Genomic DNA, 23,085 nt, shown 5'->3' with positions numbered 1-23,085 from the left:
TTTCTGGAAATAAGCTAATACTATTAAAGAAAAAAAAAAGAGACAGGACTCTGCAATAGCTGTGTACTAAAATCCAGGAAAGTAAATTAGAAGGGGAGCAGAACTAACAGCAGAAAATGCCACGAATTTGCTTTATCAGATTTTCTGGCAGAAAGAAATCTAATGAATGGTGATCACAAGACTTCATTTCCTCCACAACATTGCAAGCCTGGTTGGCCATTAAAAAGTAAATAATCAGAAACCTGTACAAACAAAGCTTTTTAGTTTTTTTAAATAGCAGTGAAGAAGTCCTTCAGAATCAAAGAAAAGAAGAGAGGAGAGAAATGTCTTTCTTCTTCCTTGTATCCTATCTGTTAAAAAAGTGGAAGGTTCAGACAGAATTGGGCCTAAGCTGGCTATAGTATAGGAACAACAATCCTAGACAAAGTCCCACTGAGACAGACAATTGACATAAAAGAAAGTAGACAGAATAGGCATGGTGATTAGCCACAAGGGATTCTGGAAATGAATTAAGAGGCATTCATAATATTTGCAAAATAGGATACTGTATGAATCACACAGAACACAAATTCTACGTAAACTGAAGTCATAAAAGCCGATGTGCATAGCAGAGGCCTAAATTATTCAGCAACTAAATTCATGTTTCTTTAATTATTTTCCAGTAGCTGCATGTAATATAAAACAACACTTGAGCATGGAAATTTGCCACTTCCACCAGTCATTGCAAAGTAAAGAGTAACTATGAATAAAATCATACTTTCTGAAGGTATATATATATACAAGCAGATCCAAACACCAGGAAATTTAAGTTTAATTAACACAGTTCAACCAAATTAAGCACATCACAGCTGTACCTACCGCTTCAGTATGTATTGGGTGCACTGCAAAGAGCAAGGATGCAACTACACTGCTCCTGTTGTCCAGGAAGAGCTTACAGACCTTGAGGAAGACTATGCACACCACCACATGAAAGACCAGATTTAGAAAGTGGTAAGAAACTGCATTTAACTCGCTGAACAAGTAGTTTAGGCGAAACGTTAGAACTGTAAGGGGACGATAAGATTTATGACTCCGCTCCTGAAAGAAAACAAATACAATCAGTCACCACTAACTTACAAAATTACTTTCACTCTAAAATACCTTCCTAAACACCTATCCATACCTGAATACCCTTCTACTGTCAGGCATCTACCTTCAAAACAAAGATATGAAAAGCAGTGGCCCAACCAAAAAAAAAAAAAAAAAAAAGGGCTCTTTTCCACTGCACATGGTTAAGGATTTTTTTCAGTGAAAACGGTAAAAATAAAAAATGTGCTATTTGAAACTTCACTGAGAGAATTTAGGAACCTATTTAACCCTCAATGAATACAGAACTAAATGGCATCTGGAAACTTTGGTTACAGGGTTATATGAAAAGTATGTATCAGAGTCTATTTGCAGAGCTAGAGAATAGTATGTCACCAGGAACTAACCCTGGAGGTTATGAACATAACAAAAGATTATAAAGTGGAATGTCTTGATAAGCAGAGAATGTATGAATGGGAGAGAATTTTTATTCATTTACTCAACAATAACACCATGTATGACTTTTAAAATTGTATCAAAATACTTTAGCTATTGCCATTTAACAATGTTTATCAAGAGCTTCAATGCCAGTGCAGCTTTTCAGATAATAGATAGCCACCCTATATGGGCTACAAATCAGAAACTCTGAATTCATATTTATCTATATATATATACTTAAATAAATTTAAAGGAATCAATATCCTAATTCCAAGCTATGTTGTTTAAGTGTTATTTTTCCTTCCAGGTTGCATCCAGAAATAAATGTCCTTGCATGGCAATATCTAATTTTTGCAGGAGAAAAGAAACTGGTCAGAGTTGATCAATTTTGATATTGTGATTACAAGGAAATAACATCATGCATTTTCATCTTCATTTTCTTACCAGTTTTTTTTACTGAACAAAGGGAAAGAATATAAGCTACGTGTATTCCTGATATTATTGTACAAAACCCTAACACCACCAAATTCCACAAATCCTAGCTATTCTGTTAAAACCACACTAGGACAAAGGAGTGCAAAAACACTCTGCAAGGTCTTTTTCTCATTTCCTAAACATTTCAAAGCATTTCACAAACCATTTACCTCAGACATTGGAGTGCCCCAGAAGTCATTCTGAAACAGATTTCTTAGTGGAGTAGAAGGATGCAAATCTTTATTGTCCAAAATTGCTGAAACATCATCAAAAACAAACCCACAAAAGAGACTGTTCCAGTAGCAGGCTGCCACCACACCAACAATAAGGGCTGCTTCCTTTAGGCTTACATCAGCCATCTTCTCAAGGAGGTTTCATGGACAAAAGCTGAAATATATGTAGAGAAACTTGAGTAGTTTTACTTACTAAACTTGATTAAAAAAGTCAAATTTAGACATCAAATATTTTAAAAGTTAATGACACTCCATAGCTATAACTCAGTAAGAAAAGTTTCCTCAAGTCACACATGTAACAGGGTTTAGTGTTTAAAGTAAATACTGTCATTAAAATATCTTACCCTTAAAAAGCCTAACAAAAGGTGGATACACTGCTACTTCTCATGCTTTGCTTGCGGGCAAAGAAAAAAAAGCACTGATAATAAATTGTGATGTTGCTTTCAGCAGAGAGCTATGGCAGTTCAAGAGAGTGCTGTGAACTGATAAACTATGAAAAATAAGTTCTCTGGAATCCCGAGTAATTTAACACACACAAAATTCTAAGTTAGCAAAGAGGCAGATACTGAGTCAATTATTTATGGGATTTAGATTTAAAGGTTTTCTCAAAATATCTCAAAATCAATTAAAACTAAAACAAACTTCAAACATTCTGATGAACAAACGGGAAACTTGTAGAACTTCATAAAACAGGGGTTCAATGTCCTTTGACATTAATAATAAAAAAAAGTTAAACTTACCATTGAAAGTCACACTAGCCTCATTTGCATTCTTTGTAGAAGTTCATGAAAAGGTCTTTTTTCTTGCTCAACTCTGCCAGTTCCTCTGATGTCATTGACTGTTCATGAGACTACTGTCTAAAAAAAATAGTATGAAAAAAACCCCAAAATTAACTTTATCATATATTAATTTCTCTATTCTTGCTTAATTTCCTAAGCCCGAGAAATTATTAATCAGCAGCTTTATGACTGATTATTTATGATTATTTATGATTATTTACATAATATTATATGGGTGAACTGATCAAAAGGTGAGATCACTGTGGACTGGGTTGCTCGAGAATACTGTTCTGCCTCGGAAAAATAAGAAGGTAACTTACAGGTCAAAGGTATTTCTTCTGACCACTAGTTGATCCTGCATAGATCACTGCCAACTGCTGGGACTGAAGATACCGAAAAGCTACAGACAGTTGAACACTGACTTCATTTTGAGACTATGGACATGATTGAACAAGAGTATTTTCCCCCCTGAACTGCAGAGGGGGAGCATCTCTAAGGACACAGAGCAGCTAATATTAGCTAGATAATGTGGATCCATTAATACATAATGAGTGCAGCCTTATGTTTATCACAGTTCACACATCAAAGCTGATGAGCTATTTGAAAGCTATTTGAGTCTGCTTTAATGTCCTAAACCCTGAAATCCTGGTGATTTTGTTTTCTTTGGTCTACTGGGCTTTTTAAAAATTGTGTTCAGATTTATCATAAAACATGATGAGCTGGAAAGGACTCACAAGGATCACTGAGTCCAACTTCTGGCCCTGCACAGGACAACCGCAAGAATCACACAACATGCCTGAGTGTTGTCCAAATGCTTCTTGAACTCTTAATACTCCACACTTGAACTCTTAATACAGGCCACAAAGATCTGGATAGGTGATCCTGTTTGTAGCTTGCAGCGTGGACCTGAGAGCTCACAATCACTCACCACCACAACTACTAGCAAAGGAGCAGTAGGTACAGGAAGGAATACACGTGCAAAAAGATGCAGGTGCAGCTAAACTTAAAACATTTAATTTCAAAGAAATTAAACCAAACCATTTGGTGTTCCTCACATAATGGCAGTTAAGGGCTTTTGTAGTAGTTGGAACACTGCTATTTATGTTACTCCAACAAAGAAAGCCTCTTTTAAAAGCTGCCACCACCTTTGTAATTAACAAAAATAAGTAAAAAAACCACCACAATGTTGAAGGATGGTGCTACACCTTTTTCATAGAATCACAACACAATGGTTTGGGTTGGAAGGGACATTAAAGATCATCTAGTTCTAATCCCCCTGCCATTGGCTCGATCTAAGTACTTTAAAACACTAAGATAAGTTTACAACTGAACATATCTAAGGTCCTCTTGGCAGCCAGAGAAACCTTATTAAAAAAAGAAAACAAAGCATGCCACAGGAATACACTTTGGAACTTGAACTCATCACTTTTTTAGATCCCCCTTCAAAGAAGGTAGATATGAAACATATGCTTTTACCCTGCCAGAATTTGAAATTCCTTTTTTGCAACAAGTTCTAAAGAGTCCACTTCCTTCTTCTTGAACTTCAATTCTACTGAAAAAAGTGATATCTGAAAAAGATCTACAATAAACATGTCAGGATTTCCCAACATACAAGCCTTTATTATTTTAAATACTGTGACATAGTAATATTACCACACAGAATCAACAGTAAAATTTATTTAAATTCAACCATTAAGAAAAGGCTTTGTTAGGTGAGTAGGGTCTTGGTGACTTCTAATTCTTTAACAACATTTATTCAGAAACAGCTACCATTACCCAACTAGCAAAAAACCCAAAATTGATTCCTAAGTACTGCATCTTATCAAAATGAAAAGCTTAACCAGCCTTAATTAATAGCGTTTTCAACTTTAAGTAGGTTTTCACTTTTCCACATGTGAAAAAGTATGTCAAAACATCCACTATACTTATCCCTTAATCCCAGGTGATTCTGATGCTATTCACAAGCCTTTCATTTTGCTCTGAATTTCTAGTATTCCTTTCACTCAGAACTCCACACTCTATACTACTATTGACCATGCTGCCCCCTGACAGAACTCCACTTGCCTACATGACAGCTGTAGGGAAAATACTGTTTTTATTTGAATGAAAGGGACCTCTTAAGCAGAAATAAATTCAGATATTACATAAATCCAAAGTTCATGCTTTAGTGGCTAGCCCACCATCAGAGAACTCCAGAAAATATCCACATTTAACACTGAAAGCTTTTATTGCAATTCACACTCTCTTTTACAGGCACATTTCAATCACAGATGCAATCACAACTACATGTGAATACATGGCTATACCTTGGTCTTTCAAGGCAAGTATTTCAGCCACAGACACTCCAGGAAATCCTGAACAGTTTTACTAAATTAACTGTAAGAAATGACTATATGCAACAAAATGCCCTGTTCTGGTTTTAGCAGCAAGTCACCCTGCTCAAACTGTATCAAACTTGGTAACCTCTAAAGCATCACACCATACCCCCCTCAAATTTTAGCTGTGTGCTGAAGCACTAGGTCTTGAATACAGGGAGGCATAATGGCAATCTGGTAAAGCCTCCATATTCAAACACTGCTTCCAGGCTAAGCACAAAGAAAAAAAAACCGAAAACATAAGGCCATATAAAACCTGTAGATTGCACAAAACTGCAGTACAGGTACTTTACTACTTCTGACTTGCATTCTAAGGTCTTATTTTCCTGAAATGTACTGTAAAGATACACAGAGTTAGGAAAATTACTTTTTTCACCTGGTCTGATTACAGGGTACTTTTAATGTTCTTGCTGACCTAAAGCACAAATATGGAATAAAAAATTTGCAGTCCTTAATGTTAGCATAACAATGCAGATTTTGAGCAAGTCTTGCCATCAGAACTACTACTTCCTATCTGCTACTGTAGCTGGGTCCACCCTCACACTCCAAGCTCCAAACCTGCAATGATCAACAACATGTTGAGAATGCAGAACTAAAGCAGAGGTTTGTAAAAGATCATCTGTACTTGGTAAGCCAGGCAAAAGTATGACTGCCTTTAAACTCAGTGGAAAACAGCAACTGCTTCTTGACAACCAAAATTACTTTCACGCCAACTAATCTATTATCAGTTTGATGTTGGAAAGAAAGAATCCATGTAAGGAGTATATAAGACTGAGAACCTTGCAAATCACAGATGTGCAAGAGGCTGCTGAAGCCCTGACATGACTGGGCTGCTCATGTGAGTGGATATATTCTCCTTCTTACCCAACTGACATGTTGATCAACCCAAGTATGGTCTTGCAAGTGCCAGTACTTCACTTCCAGTGATGGATGGATTTGATAAACACCTGCAAAATGCTGCCTAACAACTTCTTTGTTAAAACAGACTTGCTGCGAGGGAGAGCCACATCACTGCCTAGTCCTAAACATGCAAACAGACTTACCATCCCTCAGGTTATTTTTTCATCTCACCTTCCTGCTACTTTCACAGCTACTAAGACTGCCCCTGAGATACCTTAACCAACCCCTGGGCTGTATGACTGCCAGCTTGCGGTTTAGGGTACAGCCACAGAGCTACCATTTGACTGGATGAAATCAGGACAGACACATACTTCACATACTTTATTACAAAGACTTCTGTTGGATGCTTTAATTTACAACAATATCTGACCATGTCATGAAGAATATACAGCTGAAAACAATAAGCAGCAAGGTAAACCTTGAGAGTCAAAAAATGCACAGGAGTCATCAGAGACAACTGTAAAAAAAAGAATACCCAGGCTGTGCAAAACAGCCTATCATTGGACTAAATCTCTTAGGCTGTTTGGCACAGAAATCTGCACTTGGCACCACACCATTTTCACATTTGTACAGAGACATTAAATAGAAAGGACAGAAGAGAACCAGAACTCTCAAGCCCATTTGGCTCATAAAGTAAATAGTTTTCCTGTTCCAGCTTCTTCAGATCACTCCAATAGTTCATCCAGTCTTCAAGAATAACAGACAAGAGTAAAATGTAGGAAAGTCTCACAAAACTGAAAAAATGCATGGACAAAAAACCATGTAACAGCCACCAAAAGAGCCAAAGTACTTTTAGCAGGTAAGAAAACAACAGTATTTTTCAACGATTGCTACTAAATCCATGACACTACAGATGGTTTAGCACACCACATGTTGCAAGATGCAGCAGTCTGCATAAGAAAACCTCTGTCACAAATAAAAAATGCATAATGATGTTCTAGGAGTATCCTCAGTTGGGAAATTTGGGAGTGCAGAAGCCATTTTCTGTCCATCAGAACTTAGAAAAAATTGGCAAGCATGTATCTTGGCAAGAACACAAATGCAATCCCAGAAACATGTTACCATTCCAGAATTAGCTATCTGCCACCCTACATTAAAAGACCCTTGTCAGAAGAAATATGTTTTTGTCTGTTAGACACATCTGACTATCAAACTTTAGAAACTTAAACATACATTTAAATTTTTTTCTTCTACAGAGTAATGGCGCTTGCATTGATTGAAAAGCATTAATAACGTGTTATGCCAATTTACTAAAAAATAATCAGGCAATACTAGAGATTTATTTACTAGAGACAGAAACTTTATTAATCACTGAAGGTTCTGAACTGTTTAGAACATTACTTACAGTTCACAGAGAAAACATTCAAATTCTCAAAGGCAGAAGAAAGTGAAAAGCTGTTAAAACCACTCCTAGGGTTATTTTTATTTTTAAACAGGTGAGCAACTAGTTCATCTAAGAGTTGGTAGCTGAACTGATGAATATCAGCAGATATATACAAACCAATAGCACATAGCAGCCACTTAAATAGCATTTAAAATTCATTTAATAATTTAATTTTAGGCTCCACTAATGTCCGAAATTGTACTGCCTACTAGCTAGCCCCTGTTTATTTTTATTCTGAGTAAACTGAACATTCTTTCTGCTTATTTAGTACAAGTGTTTACTGACAGAGAGAGATCATAATTCTGTTTTTGTTTTGCCTTTCCAACAAAGCCTTAAACTTTATCTACTCATGCCACTCCAAGGTACAACTCCAATATGAAATAACTTAGATGCACAGCTGAGATTTAAATGATTGGACTTGAATCTGATCTAGAAAGCAAGAAGTATTTGGAAAGATGAGAGGATAAATAATACAAAACACCTGAATTTCCTTTTCATCTTGCTGAAATCCTAGACCAGGATACATATAACAAGAAAAGTTTTATTGTGAAAACCTTCTGCAAGGTTTTCACTACCAGCTCAAGAGGTGTGGGACTACTAGGAAATACTCTTCACTACTCAAGAAAGCCATTAGGCCTCCAGCCCTCTCTTCACATGGCTCTGAAGGATTAACAAGAGGAGCACTGGCAGTTCTGATACAAAGTCAGAACACGTGCTGCAGGCCAGATGAAACATCTCCCATGGGGAAAGAACTTGCTGGCAGCTAGGCTGGACTAACACTAGGGACATTTTAGGTTACTCTGATACAAGCAAGGACCAAAATGTAACACAATTTAAAATGGGTGAGATGAAGATCCTGGTTTACCTGGCGGTTTAGCTTCAATTTGTTCAATGCAACTGGTACACTCCAGTTGAAATACAAACCACACTGGTCCAGCTTGTACTTCATAACTTAGAAATTTAAATCAGTAACAGAATCTCACATTCCAAATCTTTAGGGGTTTTTGCTACACTCAAACAGTAGCAAAATAACTTCCATTCTATTTAGAGCAACTACACAAAACATCTTTTGTGGCCGCACTGATGCAAAAATAGTGGCTCTAAAATAACACTTATCACCACTCTGTGTTCCAGAAATGCAACAGCAGAAACTGTATGCAAAAGCTACATGTGAGGTATAAGCTGAAAACACAGCCTTTAGACTCTGCTACTCTGTCCTTACTTAGTATGCTGGGTCTGCATGAGATTTCTTGTGTACATTAAATAACATTCCATTAGGCTTTTCATGGTGCAGTTTTTCTATTAGGTCTTTGCAAGGGCACACTGTTATCAAAGCTGTGATTTAACATGTATGCCTAACTCTTCTATCAGAGTAGGTCAAACCATTTACTATGGAGCTGAATTGATTTCTTGCCTCCAGAACTGTAAGTATCTATTCCCACTAAAAGAAGATTCACTTACACCAAGTTCATCATGTGAGGTGATGCAAAACATACTAATTTACTTGGTCCAAGCCACGCTGTACTTTAAATGTTTTCTCATTTTGTGTGGGGTTAATACTTCAATTCCCTTTACTCTTTTTTCACTTTTGGAGTTTCCATGCCCACTTCAAATCCAAATACCTTTTACTTCTGCACCAATGGTCTTTACTAGCTGCACTACACAATTACAACCCAGTTATGGTTTCACTACCAGTAAATGTGTTTTCTGCTGATTCTGCAACAGAACACTCAAAAATGTTGATGTATATTAAATAAAGCATATTAAATAGCTAGACTGGCATTAAAAGCTGGTTAAGATGATGAAGATGATTTAAAAAAAGCCTCCTATACAGCAGCATGGCAGCATCAGTGGATTATTTTCTCTACCAGAGAAGGATTCATTTCCTGAAGGCTTAGTTTGTGGCTAAGGTGTCATTATTTTCAGTGTCACTTCCTACACCTAAAAAAGTCCCTGCTACTATTAAATCATTGTTTTACACCTAACCATAATTAATTTTATTTTTAGTAACATTACCCATTCATTAAATATAACCTGGTCTCCTTCCCTTCCCAAACTACAGTTTGCCTTTTGCACCCAATATAGAACTATAATTAACCAATCCCTGGCTGAGATATAGAAGTCTTTGGAGTTGTACTATGAGTGGAAAAAGCTGCATAACTATAAGGAGTGCAAGGCATCTTGTATCTTGTCAGTCTCCATTACATATCAACACTGATCAAGATACAGCAAAATAATGAAAACAATTATTAATCCAAAATAGGACAAAAGTACAAAGATAGATGGTTATAACGTTTTCTTTTACCATTAAAAACAAAAACAAATCCACTTCAGCTCTCCAGAGCTGTTGTACAAACAAATACAAAGAGATAAACACGCCTGGAATGGTTGGTTACTAGTTTTCCTTTTTTATTTGAAAAGATGCCTTCACACCCATTTAACTAAAACACAGGATCCCAAACTTTCTCGGCTACCAGACTTCACCAAACTTGCTGGCTAGTAGTACCCAACGGATGCAAGTAGTTTATAGGTGTGATTTCCCCCGTGCCTTCTGGGCTCCACTGTTCCCTTCCTACCCCCAAAGCACACGCGTACCCGGGCAGTCCCGCAGCCCTCCCGCCGGCCGGGCAGGACCCAGCACGCTGCCCGCAGCGCTGGGGCGAGGCAGGCAAGGCAAGGCAAGGCAAGGCAAGGGCAGCCTGGGCGGCGGAGGCGGCAGGGCCAGGGCGCGGTCCCGTACACCGCTCAAGCGCCGCAGTCAGCGGTCGAGGCCGCACCGCAGCCCGGCAGGCGCGGGGGGCTCACCGATGGGGCACGGCGGGCACTGCAGGCACGGCCAGCGAACCGAAGCTTCGGCGGGCAGCAGCTACACAGGACCCACTCCTTCCTCCCTCCCTCCCTTCCTCCCCAGCAAGGCCCACAGCGCGCCGTGCCCGCCCTACCTGTGGCCGGCACCAAGGCTGGAGCCGCGGCCCCACCACCGCAGCCGCCACCCACCGCGCGCTCCGCCGCCACCGCACACGGCGCACGCGCGCCGTCCCGCAGAGGCTGCCGGGAAAAAGTGGGCGGGGCGGCCAGCCTAGATGCATGCCGGGAGCTGTAGTCCCGGGGAGCCCGCCCGGTGGCGGGGGTGGTGCTCGGGGCCGTTGCCCCGGCGAAGCGGCGCTCTCGGGCGGGGTCGCGCCCTCCGCGCCTGGCTGCCCTTCGGGACTGGGAGAGCCCGCTTGGCACCGTGGGGCTTTGTCTGTGGGTGCCACGGAAGCGCTGACTTTCCCTGCTCCCACGAGTATCCGGGTCCGCGGGAGAGTCTGATGGCGTCGCCTGGCAGCGGCCGCCGTCATCCTCCGGGAGCGGTGAGGCCACGGGGCGGGGGGTGCTCCGGGCGAGGAGACCAAAGGTGCCCCCGGCCGCAGAGGCCCGCGCTCCGCCGGGAGCAGCGGGGCTGGGGGCGGCGGGGCCGCTCCGCTGCTGCGGGCCGGCCGCGGGTCCCGGGCAGGCGCGTCCGGGCGCCGGCGGCGGCTCAGGTTGAGCCCGGGGAGGGAGCGCCCCGCCGGGTCTGCGCTCGGCTGCTGCCTCTGCTCCGCCTCGCTGGGAAGGCGGCTGCCGAGTAAGGCAGATTGTTAGTTCAGCATAGCTGGTATGAAGCGGGGACAAAATTGTCTCGGCAGCATCCTGGAGGGATCCTGGGCTGTCACTATATCCTGTGCCTGGGATATGCCAAAGAGGAGAGAATGGGAACCTGCGAAGGTTCTCTCTTGATTGAGGCTTTGTAATTAAGATCTTGTGGTTCTCGGAACTACTCCGGGTAAATGCAATTTGAAAGTCAAAAGTAGTTTAAACTGGATTACGCCATGTAAACAAATGCGGAGTTAGCAGAGGGCATCTCCCGTGTGACTGGTACTTCTTGATGTTACGTCCCCCTCGTGTGCACATGACTCTGTGGTGCCCATTATACTCACCCTGGGGGGAGAAGATCAGCTCTTCCCAGTGATGCTTGATCTCACTGTGATGGTAAGCTGTCGCCATGTGAGCTTGGCTGCCTCTGCGTGTTTTCCTGTAGTCAGACCAGGGCAAGGTTGCTCTGGTAGTACTTTTGTAGTATGATTGTTCTGGAAGTACTCCAGACTTCCTTTCCCAGCTGAGGCTGCTGAACTTTACTACATCTGGCCGTTTTATGTAGGATTAATTCCCTGAGTAAGTCCAGAAAATCTGTGGTAACTAATACCAAATCCCCATCTATTTCAAACATTTTGTAGACCATGAGCTCAACATCTCACCTCATGGATAATCTGTTTACTAAAACCACGGGTTTTAGTTGCTGGCAACAGATGAGCGAAGATGAAAAACTTTTCAATTAAATAAATTCTCTCACAGTATGTACATACTGTAGAACATACTCTGTGCATAGGTTGTGCCCCCTACCTTACTGTAGCTGGTCTCCCAACAAGTTGGATTCAGTTGTTTTTGTACAATCCAACTTGTTTTATCCTTTTGGATAAAATTTTAGGGTTGATATTTTCTTAGGACATTATTTTGTAAGTTAAGGGAAAAAGATAAATGAGAGATGGAAGGTGGGAAAGGATTGACAGTAGTAAGTTTATGTATTTGCTTTCAGAATAGTTTTGATTGTTGAGCATTTCAAACTTCAAACAACTTCAGATAAAATGAATATGTTTAAGAACTCTGATCCTTAGACAAGTATGTTACTGAAATCAAGTAGTATTCAGTTAACTGAGTAAGTCAAAGAGCCAGTACTGTCCTTGTATTATCCTTTGCCATTGCAACAAAACAGAAAAGCAATAATGCATATAAGGTGTCATCCTTGTGAAGTCATGGATTCAATGTAATGCATGCTTTATGGTTAGCAAACATTGAAGAAATATAGTAAATATAGAGGACCTTTCAAGTAGTTCACGTATTCAGAAAGGATGAAGGTAATTTTTATCTTCCCTTAAGCATACTATTGTATTTCTGAGTCTGACAGCTCTTCTTTCAGAGTGCTTGGGCATGTTAGTTTTGGAAGTAATACGAGTTTCAGCCTTTTATTAATGAAGGAGATGTCAGTTGTTGAGTCTTTAAATTGCTGAATGAGGAACAGGGTGCATGATGGATCAGATCTCAAAATACTGTGCTCAGCGTACAGCATTGCTGAAGTTATTGATTGAGCTTGATTTTTTTTTTTCTGTAAAATGCATACCCCTGCTGTGTCATTCGTTTTTTGAATAATACTGCATTTACTATTCTAGTTAGCTTTATTTCTTTCTTAATTTTTCTTAACCATTTGTGCTATAGTCATAATTTAGGGCAATAAGTAGATTAAAAATGTTCTGTTCTAAACTTGGCAGAATTTACTTTTTGAAATATTGATCAGAAAGTCTAGAGACAGCTCCAAAGAACAGAATAATCCAAGATTTCCAATCCCTTCTGCCTTTTTCAGATACTGCATTGACTTTCAGGTATGTGAGAAATCACTGTGGCCCACAACAACCAATAGGTAAGCAGTAGAAAACAACTTTCTACCACTTCCTTTTTTTCTCAGTTTCCAGGTTGATTAATGTCCTTTGTCAATTCAGGTATTCTAATCAAAAAGAAATTATGTTTAATACAATGTCAAGAAGTTGGTGCTCACAGTATGAAAGTGTTGGTTGTGTTTTGAATATTGGAAGTAATGATTTTTGTGTTTATTCATCGGCATAAAAATACCACATTAAGAGATGGGGAAGAAAACAAGGATATTGAAATTAAAGTACAGGTTTCATGAGTGTCCTAATCTTCACTGATAGTTCTAAGAATTTATTGAGTATGCATGGTGTAATTCTTAACATAAAGAAAAAATGGTATTATTATTATTATTATTATTATTATTATTATTATTATTATTATATTATTATTATTATTATTATTATTATATTACTGCTAATTTGCAATAGATCAAAATGTGTTACAGTTGTTAGAATCATCTGGTGTGTTCAGTGGCCATCCTCCATTAAAACATTTGACCTAAAATTGGTTTGCACTGATAATACCTGATAACTGTTATTTTATTCTTTATTCTAGGGGGAAAAAAAAGTCATACAATCACTATGGCACCTGTTTTAGATTGGAAGAAACTCATGAATGTTGATCCAGATACTCTGCCTCGTCAAGAGGAGCTAGCGGACAAATTGCTGGATATCATGATCAAGGTGCTGGAGAAGAAGGGATCATGAGGGTTCTGTCATACCTTCTTCCCTAAATTGTCTCTGGTCCTTCAAATACATGAAAGATTTATTTTGTGTATTTCATTGATATTAGTGTAAAACCAGTTTTGTTTCTTTTGTTAGGTTGATGGGAAAGAGTTAAAAACTGAAACTCCAGAAAAAATGATACACCTTTTTAAAATTACTCAATCACTACTGAAGGTTTGTATTAAGGCTTACTTTCTTCAATTTTGCAGATGCATTTCTTTTGCTTTGTGGGTTTTTTCTGTTGTTGTTGTTTTTTTGTTTGTTTGTTTGGCGTTTTTTGTATAAATTGATCTTCTTTTCCCCTGTTGCTGAAAATACTGCTTACTCCTAAGGTAATTTATATGCCAAATTCCTGCTTGCACCAGAGCACTTTCTTGTGTAGCTGTTGAAATTTAGCAGTGGGAAGTGAAGTGAAATGCAATAACATAGTTATATAGATGATAAATGGAAATAAATTTCTCAAAATAAATATGTTTTAAACATAAGGTCTACGGAAAAATCTTTTAGTTTATGGTAGTAGTAAATATTTCTTCTTTGCTTGCTGTGCTTCTTTTCTCAGATGAAAGCTCAAGAGGTAGAACTGGCACTAGAAGAAGTTGAAAAAGCCGGGGAGGAGCAAGCCAAATGTGGTAAGCAAGCTTTTGTATACTGTTCTTAAAAGATTTGTTAAATGTGCTTTTAGGTTTTTGTTCTTGCTGTTTTGTTGCTTTTTGTAAGGTTTAGAGAGCTGGACAAAATACCAACTGCTCTGAAGACAGTTGGTTTAATGTATGTTTTTATGTGTTTTTTACCTTATTGGGTAATTCACTGTATCTGTTCTATTTTAACAGAAAATAATTTTAAAACCAAGCTGGTGAAACTTCAAAATGAATTAGAGGTATGTTTGAAAATTTTGTTAGTGCATAGACTGCTCAGGTGGGGTCTTCTAATTATTTTATTTTAGACTAGTAGTTAGTCTTGGAAAGTCATGAAATAGCCCTACATTTTAGCAAATGCTTTTTATGTTTTTTGAATATGCACCACTCTTGGATGAATAAATGAGTTTTTTACACTTGAAATCCCATTTATTTTAGTCTTAGTATCTGTTTTGGTTTTTTAGTTGTTTCTACTTTGAATATCTACTATATTTATAATCTTATTTTAATGCTCATTAGATGGCACAAAAATCTGCTGGTGGTCGTGATACTCGTTTTTTGCGTGATGAGATTCGCCAACTGGAAAAGCAATTGGAACAAAAAGAGAGACAGTTAACAGATACAGAAAAAGAGTTGGAAAAGGAGAAGAAAGTGAATGAACAGGTATGAAGGACTTGAGCTTGACATCTCTAGAAGTGTTCTGTCAAATATTCTGAAAAGTTGCATTCTGAAAAACGCATCTGAAATGCAAAAAAAAAAAAAGCACTGATGACAGGATTGCTATGCATTTCTTTTTTTGTTTCTGGAGTTCTTTGTGGTGTCAGTGATGCATATTAAGGTTTTCTGTCTTGTAGCTTGCTCTTCGAATTGAAGATGCTGAAAATGAAAACATCAGATTCAGGAGAGAGGTTAGCAGAAATTATTGCTGATTTACTGTATTTTCAACTTTTTTTATAAATATACTACTATATTTCTGTATTTAGAATTTTTGGTGTGGTGTTTAATTTTGGAACATTTTCTGAGTACTAGTGCAAAGTAAATATGTGGTACATCTGCTCCAGTGAAATGTAGTTAATTGAGGTCAGGAAGTCTCTGCATTTCAATTTGAACAGTCCTACTGTGCATTAGCTTTGCCTGGATTTTGGGTTTTGAGTTTTTAAAATTTTTGTTAGATATTATTTCCTAGTAAATTTGTTTCATTATTGTCCTGGGGTAAAACCTTGATAATCATTTGTCAAAATACCCTTCTGTATATATGTATATGCCTGCAGAGGTATAACAAAAGCTATTTTGTTTTGTCTCTATATTGATTAATATTTAGTCTTCCAAAAGCAAAGCTAATTTCTAATATTTTCCATGCTTTGTTCTCTTGGTCTTGTTTTCTCCTTTTTAATATGAAGAAAAAGCGCATAAAGAAAAAGGTGAGGCTTCTAAGTCTTCTAAAAGCAGACTGTAGGAGTTTGGATGGGTTTTGCGTGTCTTAGCTCTATGTGTTAGCTTGCTAGAAATGCAACAACTTTGTCCTCAGCTCTTAGAAATGGATTTAAGTTTGGATTGCTTTTTGTGCAGAATGAACAATTGCGTCAGGATGTGGTTGACTATCAGAGGCAAATAGATTCTCAAAAAGAAGCAATTCCATTACGAAGAGGAGAGGTATCTGATTACACATCACAGCTGTCCAAAAGAAGCTCTGAGCTTGTCCAGTATTTGGATGAAATTCAGGTGAAAGTCTATGCATTGTATTGAGCAGCTATTGGAGTTTTACTGACCATAGTGTGTTTCATTGCACTTATGTCAGTTTACAGATAAAGTCATGTGGAGTAAGGGAATTCATAATAAGGATACAGTCATTCATACAGTCTGCATCTCTGAATTTGGTAGAGGTAATGAAATTACTGACAGGGAGAGAACTATGTCTTACTTGCTGTTTGGGTTTGTTAAAATTGATAAACTGGAGGGGAAATACTCTATTCTGTGCTAGTTTTGTATAAGACTTTCAAGTTCTTTTTCAGGTATTAAGATGGGCACTTTGTAAAAGCAGATTTTTCTTTATTTTTGCAGAATTTGACTGAAGCTAATGAGAAGTTAGAGATTCAAAACCAAGAAATGAGGAAAAACCTTGAGGAATCAGTGCAAGAAATGGAGAAGATGACTGATGAATATAGCAAAATGAAACTAATTGTGCAACAGTCTGATATTATTATGGATGAGTTGAGAAAAGAGAAAGATCAATACAAATTTCAAGTAAGAAATGACTCATGATTTAGTATAATTCTTTTTTAGGTTTCTACTCTGTTTTCATATTTTAGCTTAAGTTAAAACCTTCTGTATATGCAGTTAAAACCACACACTCCTCTAAAGTAATGCTCTTTAAAAGTAGTGTGATCTTTGAATGTGGTATAGATTTTAAAATTTTACTGCAGATCACAAAAATTTTTTTATATAGAATGTTAGTCATGCACTGTTCTCAAAAGTCATTCCCTTGCTGTTGTAATACTAACCTGTTAAGTATTATGTCCTTGGTGTAGTGTGTTTGTACATATATATTTGTTAGGTCCAAACCTTTTTGGACCTAATGTGATGTTCATGTCTAGGTTCAGGATCTTTCAGACCAGCTGAAAGCAAAGAACGAGGAAGATGATCCACTCATGGCAGCTGTAAATGCAAAAGTTGAAGAATGGAAGGTATTTTTTAGTATTTTTAAAGTCCTTTCTAGGAATTACTTCAAGTGTTCTGATGTTATTTTATCTTCTTTTCAGAAAATCTTAGCTTCAAAAGATGATGAACTCCTAGAGTATCAGCAAATGTTATTTAACTTGGAAGAGAAAATGAAAATGGTCCAACTTGATGTGGACAGAAACAGTATACTGTCCCTTCAGCAGGTACAGTTCATTCACATTGCACACATAGAAATCACCATTAATCACATATGCTATTGACCAAATATGTATTTAGTCTTTCGTAGTTTGCAAATACAAAATACTTAATTTTGAGAATTAAGTGATAAGTTGATTCATTCCACTGCAAAGTTAGCTTAATAGAAAATGTACAAAGGAAACTTCTCTTTATGTATGTGTGTATGATCTGAACTCTTGATGGCTGGCTCTGTTACTTTCATATTTATCTTTTATTATTATGTAGTGTTTCTAAACTGTTGTGTAGTGCTTCTAAAATACGGCTTTAGCTTCCACTAAATTTATTAGTAAAGGAACGGTCTTACCTAGTACATTATTTTTTATGTTCGTTTGTCTCATTAACTCTGTGGTTGATGATATGATAGAACTGTCTGAATTTGCGTATCTCTCATATTCAAAATTACAAAATTACATAGTTCTTCATCATTTTGAACGTCTCCACTTTCTTTAAAAACATAACCCTCCTCCCCGTCCCCCCAGAATAATGTGGCCCATTAGGAATCCAGAAATAGTCTCTTTGGAAAGCATACTCTCTGATTCCAGGATGATTTCCTGCCTTGCTTCAAGTTTTTTAAGCAAATGTGTAATGACATTTATTAATGACATTTGGGGTTCTTGTAAACTGAGCAGTGTGGTGAGATATATTTATTCAGTCTTCCAAACCTAGAGACAGATAGCTTCTCAAGAGAAAAACACCCTAAATTACAAATCAGCCTTAAGATTCAGAAGAGAAAAGCAGCTGAAAGTAACTTTGATAAGCATTTGTTTGGTTTTAGCTGATTAGATGGCTATAGAGATGGCTATAGAGGCTTTTTTGTGGGGGCTGGGGGGAGGAGGGGGCATTCTTAGCAGGGCATTTTGTAATGTTTTGTGTAAATAAGCATGTATTTTAAGCAGACTTTTAAAAATTAATCAAGTTACTGCTCTGGTTTTTACTCAAAAGGGACTGATCTTGCTATCCTTCAATGTGTGTTTATCTTCTAAAGGGTTGTATTTAAGCTTTTACAAATTGCTAACCTCTGTACTTTTAGGTTTCAAATTTAGGCTCTATTTGTAAGAAATCCTAAAAGTTGTTTTTCAGAACATTGATATAAAGTAAGGATATTGAGATTTTTTTGTCTTTTTATTGTTACCTTATTACTATTATTTTATTGTTGCTAATGCCTGTAAATATTTTTCAAGTCTCTTTTTTATCTTTTACCACTTTTTATTAACCACAGAAAAAATTACATTAAGATTTCTATGTTGTTTCTGAAGTTCATGTACAAGTACAGAAATAGGAGAGTATACACCGAAGTCATGTTCACAGTCTGTGTGTACCTATGAATGTATATGCATCCAAAACAAGATAGAATATGAATTTTGAACATTTAGATGACTTGCTGAAAGACTGTCTGCAATTCATGTGTCATGTATGATGGATTGTTAGTCCTAGCTATCTTGAACTTGTATCTCTCAGTTCCCAATGGCAGCAGTTGTTTATGAAGAAGCTGCCAAGAAATCTGTATTATCCAAAACTTTTCCTCTAACACTGGGAAACTCTGAGAGAACTGTTTTTATTTAAAGTCATTATATGGAAATGCTGCTTATTTTGCTGTGTTTGAGTGCTTTAGTTTTACTTTTTTATTTTTCCTGCTTTACATTTATATGCCAAACTTCTAGATAATATCTTAACTCTCTGTTGTGAGTATAGTATATTTGATGTTCTGTAAATTGTTTTGTATTAGCTACATGTAATTTCTTCATTTCCCATGTGGTGTTCTGTATTGCTAGTTTGCCTGTCAGTAAAGAAGGATCCTTTAATGGAGTTTCTTTTCTTATTTTGCATGCATAGGGTGTTCAAGAACGAGATGCTCAGATAAGATTGCTCACTGAGCAAGTTGAACAGTATACCAAAGAAATGGAGAAAAATGCCTTCGTTATTGAGAAATTAAAAGATGATCTCCAAAAAGATAAAGGTAAAATGACTGTTTTGTATTAATGTAAAAATCAGGAAAATCAGAAACCACAAATTTACTTAGCATTCTTTATTTTTTTAAAAAACACAGGGGAAAAAAATTGCAGTATTTGAGTAATTTTAGTCTCTAATATTTTTTCTTAATTTTCTTTTATTAAACATTCATGAAGAGTTTGAATTTATCCAGATTACCTCAGTGGGTTTGATGGGCAATAAAATTATTCCTGATCTGTAAAAGTTAGAGCATAAAATATAATGTCTCAGCTCCATGAAGAATTGAAAGGGAGTAATAGCTTGCAATTCCAAATAAATTCTGGTGTCCTTTCTGTGCACTCACTTATGATAAATACTGTTTGAAGGAAATGTTAGGGGGAAGAGAACCCAACCTCTTATATGTAGTGTCTTGTAATTTCCTAATTAAAAAGAGCAGGAAATTAAAATCTCCTTTAAAGTGTTTTCTGATGTGTTTCTGTCTTGATTAATAGCAGATAGCAAGAGTTCCTAGTTGAATTGTAAACATCAAAGTTTTTCTTTCCAGGTCACTCATCTCTTGCTCAGCCGAACCAAACTGGGGATATGCAAGAAAAGTTTAAAATGCTAGAAGAGAGAACTATGGAGGCTGAGAAATCAGCAGAATTGGCAGAAGCACATGCTAGAGAAAAAGACAAAGAGCTTGTTGAGACTTTGAAAAGAATGAGAGACTATGAACTGGTAAACAGTTTGTAAGAGTGGAGAGGATATTAATCATGTTTTTAGGAGATTGTTTTGTCTTCCCATATTTATTTAATTGTTCTAAATAAAAATTAAATAAATTACTTTGCTGCCCTTCCCCTTCGTTCTTCTTCTCCCTATTGAACAGTAATTGAATGCTCAAGATACCATTCTTCAAAGGATCATGTAGCTGGAGGACTCACTTTTGAAATATGCAAGCTCCTCTGTAGTCAAAGACAGATTTAAAGGATTTACTTTTTATTCAGTAATCATTTCCACTAAGCATAGTGCAGAAGAGTGATGGAGGTTGAAAAACGTTTTTTCTTGTCTGTGTAATAATGAAAGAAAGATTCATGGCTGTTTTAGTAAGTCTTCTATTGGTTATTTTGTTCTTACTTGTTTTGTTCTTACTTCCTGTGTGGGGTTTTTACAGGGAATATATGGTTTGGAAGAAGCTGTTGCTGAAATCAAAGGTTTAACAAAGCAAGTCAAAATACGAGAACATGAGATTGAGTCATTAATTAAGGAAATCAATAAACTTGAACTTAAAATAAATGACCTTCTTGATGAAAATGAAGAACTCAGAGAGCGCTTAGGTATGCTATACCCAGCATATGTTCAATTATTTGTTGTGTAAAAATTCAAATAGGATTCCGTAATGGAAATTTTTTACTGTACCAAGTCACCGGAAATAATTTGTTATATTCTGCTAATATTTCCAAGTAGTTTTAATTAGTTTGGACAAACTGCATGAATGAACTTGGCTTACTGGTTCCTTTGAGTGAACAAACTAGGAGAATAGGTTCTCTACTCTTTTTTGGCTTTGATTCCTCTTCAGTCATGCATTGCCTAATAAACTTCATAATATGGTATCTGGAAACCATAACATCCTGAAGTTGTAATGCTAGATGAAACACACAGAGAAAATTTCAGAGAGGCTTATTTTTAAATAAAAGAATTTAAGTGTAAATAAATTTAATTTGAGGTGCCACTTTATTTTATTTTGGGTTTTGAGTAACTGAGTAAAATTAAGCTTTCTTCTGCTCTTAATACATGGAGTATAAGATGTGTGTTTATGTTATATAGATAGTTACATAACAAATTATTTTTTTAACTCTGCTTCTTTAGTTATGTTCTTACATAAATTAACTGCATTAACTAACATTAATTTTCCTCCTTAATAAATGACTATTATCTATTTTGTTTAGGTCTTGAGCCAAAGACAATGATTGATTTAAATGAATTCAGAAACAGCAAAGCACTGAAGCAGCAGCAATATAGAGCTGAAAACCAGATTCTTTTGCAAGAGGTAGGTGATAAATCCTACTTTTATGTAAAAGCTACGTAATAAAAATGCATTTGAACAAAATGGAATACTGATCTGTGTATAACAATATGCAGATTGAAAGACTAGAAGAGGAAAGAATTGAACTGAAAAAACACATTCGTAAGTTGGCTCAGGAGAAAGGAAGAAGAGTTGCAACAATAGGTAGGATGTTTTTGATAAAAACTGTCCTTCTTTCAAAAACATTCTGTTTATACTTAGGCATAAAAATTCTGTTTAAAGTTACTGTGGCTACGTTATGCTTACTCATTTGTTTAAATTAAAGGCCTTAATACATTGCATTGAATCTGTAGGAAGAGGTGATTGGTTTTGGATTTCCAGATCTTACAGCCCGGTATCTTCTTGAGTTGTGATGACTTGGAATGCATCTCTGGGCCTTCTGTCTTTGCCTTGCAATAGGTGTAGGAGGATCTTTCCAAAATTTCCAGTAAATCTACATAATTCATGTGTTTCAAAATTCTTAAAATTTCAGTTCCATTCTGCTCATCGTACCATAATGCTCAGATGGAAAGGCAGAACACTAGAATTCAGATATAACAAATGGAGTGTATTCTTTTGAGTGAAGACCAGTTAAAATCTCCTAATAATTTATTACTTTTACATCTGCTTGCACTTAGGATTGGATGCTGATAATATGCAGATGACTGATAGCTTTACAGAAGAGAAGGGACAGAATACGAGGAAGTTGGATTTCTTGAACAGACATGACATTGCTGAAGTAGAAGCAAAAGTAGGTTCAAAAAGCAAGTTTATGAACATTTCTTGTATTTCTTTTTCAAAAACTAAAACCACCTATTTTGTAAATATTTCTTAAAATACTTTTCTGGGGGCTTTTATTAACTGCTTTTAAAAAATCCCCAAATGAATAATTTGTAATATATTTTAGAAGACAGGTGAATAATCTGTATTTGTTGTAAATACATCCTGGCAGCTCATGTAATGGAGAAACACACTTGCAGATAGAATAGCACCAGCTGAAATTCTGAAGATGGAGAAAAATATAGCAAAAAGGCTGTGGGAAATCTTAGAAAAACTTGTGGCATACATGGGAATTCAGATCACTTGGAAAAAACCACTTTTTTGGTTCCTTTATGAGATAGAGTGGCAGCTAGTTAAACACAAATGTAATTTTGAAGCTCTTGGTGTTTTCATATCACTAGAGCTACAACTAACAAGGCCACACAGACTTCTGGTTTGTACCAGACCACTATTCCAGCTGCTACATGACCCAAGAGTCATATTTTGCTGTGGACAGTGTTAAATGGGATACACCTCCTGTAACTATTCCAGTGAATCCATTTCTGTTCCTATTAAGGCAAGAAATCAGTATGTCGATGGGGAAATTTTCATGAATGCCTATTTCAAATTTGAAAAAGTCAGACTAAAATATTAAACTGCTAAAATTAGATTCTGCATATTTTTTTGTCTAGGAGAAACTTTGTTTTTTTCTTTAGAATGAATATCTTGCAACTGAGTTACGTGAAAGAGAGAGAGATTTGGAGAAGAACAGGACTGTAATGGCCAAATTTCAATGTAAATGTAAGTTGCAGCCTGTTTTAAAACTAGGGAACATTATCAAGTACCTGTAGATAGTTTGCTTATTTAGTTGTTCTGTTTCTATAATTGTGATCATAAATATCTGACTTG

At 37.0% G+C, this 23,085-nt stretch overlaps 2 protein-coding genes across 5 annotated transcripts in view; one reads left to right on the top strand and one right to left on the bottom strand.

Moving 5' to 3' along the window:
- TMTC3 (transmembrane O-mannosyltransferase targeting cadherins 3) overlaps positions 1 to 10,684 on the bottom strand; it is a 29,805-nt gene extending 19,121 nt beyond the window's left edge. The window contains exons 1-5 of one of the 3 annotated variants that reach the window (XM_050983834.1): positions 10,591 to 10,680; positions 4,466 to 4,568; positions 2,951 to 3,067; positions 2,148 to 2,364; positions 859 to 1,077 (exon numbers count right to left, since the gene is read on the bottom strand). In XM_050983834.1, coding sequence (XP_050839791.1) covers positions 859 to 1,077; positions 2,148 to 2,336 — 408 coding nt within the window. In that variant the 5' untranslated portion in view covers positions 2,337 to 2,364; positions 2,951 to 3,067; positions 4,466 to 4,568; positions 10,591 to 10,680. Of the gene's footprint in view, positions 1 to 858; positions 1,078 to 2,147; positions 2,365 to 2,950; positions 3,068 to 4,465; positions 4,569 to 10,590 lie in introns of those variants that run through there. The other 2 variants (XM_030238047.2, XM_050983840.1) reach the window with 2 other exon arrangements.
- Positions 10,685 to 10,758: 74 nt separating this feature from the next.
- The window catches only part of CEP290 (centrosomal protein 290), a 47,510-nt gene continuing 35,183 nt past the window's right edge, over positions 10,759 to 23,085 (top strand). For both annotated transcript variants that reach the window (XM_030237782.2, XM_050983775.1), the window contains exons 1-19: positions 10,759 to 11,001; positions 13,086 to 13,142; positions 13,706 to 13,833; positions 13,972 to 14,049; positions 14,435 to 14,504; positions 14,706 to 14,752; positions 15,030 to 15,173; positions 15,365 to 15,418; positions 16,080 to 16,232; positions 16,572 to 16,754; positions 17,105 to 17,194; positions 17,270 to 17,392; positions 19,260 to 19,383; positions 19,921 to 20,093; positions 20,527 to 20,689; positions 21,302 to 21,402; positions 21,495 to 21,582; positions 22,056 to 22,168; positions 22,893 to 22,977. In XM_030237782.2, coding sequence (XP_030093642.2) covers positions 13,732 to 13,833; positions 13,972 to 14,049; positions 14,435 to 14,504; positions 14,706 to 14,752; positions 15,030 to 15,173; positions 15,365 to 15,418; positions 16,080 to 16,232; positions 16,572 to 16,754; positions 17,105 to 17,194; positions 17,270 to 17,392; positions 19,260 to 19,383; positions 19,921 to 20,093; positions 20,527 to 20,689; positions 21,302 to 21,402; positions 21,495 to 21,582; positions 22,056 to 22,168; positions 22,893 to 22,977 — 1,891 coding nt within the window. In that variant the 5' untranslated portion in view covers positions 10,759 to 11,001; positions 13,086 to 13,142; positions 13,706 to 13,731. The remainder of the gene's footprint in view (positions 11,002 to 13,085; positions 13,143 to 13,705; positions 13,834 to 13,971; positions 14,050 to 14,434; positions 14,505 to 14,705; positions 14,753 to 15,029; positions 15,174 to 15,364; positions 15,419 to 16,079; positions 16,233 to 16,571; positions 16,755 to 17,104; positions 17,195 to 17,269; positions 17,393 to 19,259; positions 19,384 to 19,920; positions 20,094 to 20,526; positions 20,690 to 21,301; positions 21,403 to 21,494; positions 21,583 to 22,055; positions 22,169 to 22,892; positions 22,978 to 23,085) is intronic.

This window comes from Serinus canaria, chromosome 1A (genome assembly GCF_022539315.1).
Source record: "Serinus canaria isolate serCan28SL12 chromosome 1A, serCan2020, whole genome shotgun sequence".
NCBI classification, from domain to species: domain Eukaryota; kingdom Metazoa; phylum Chordata; class Aves; order Passeriformes; family Fringillidae; genus Serinus; species Serinus canaria.
Note: the sequence above shows the minus strand (reverse complement) of the source record. Positions and strands in the feature narration are given on the sequence as shown.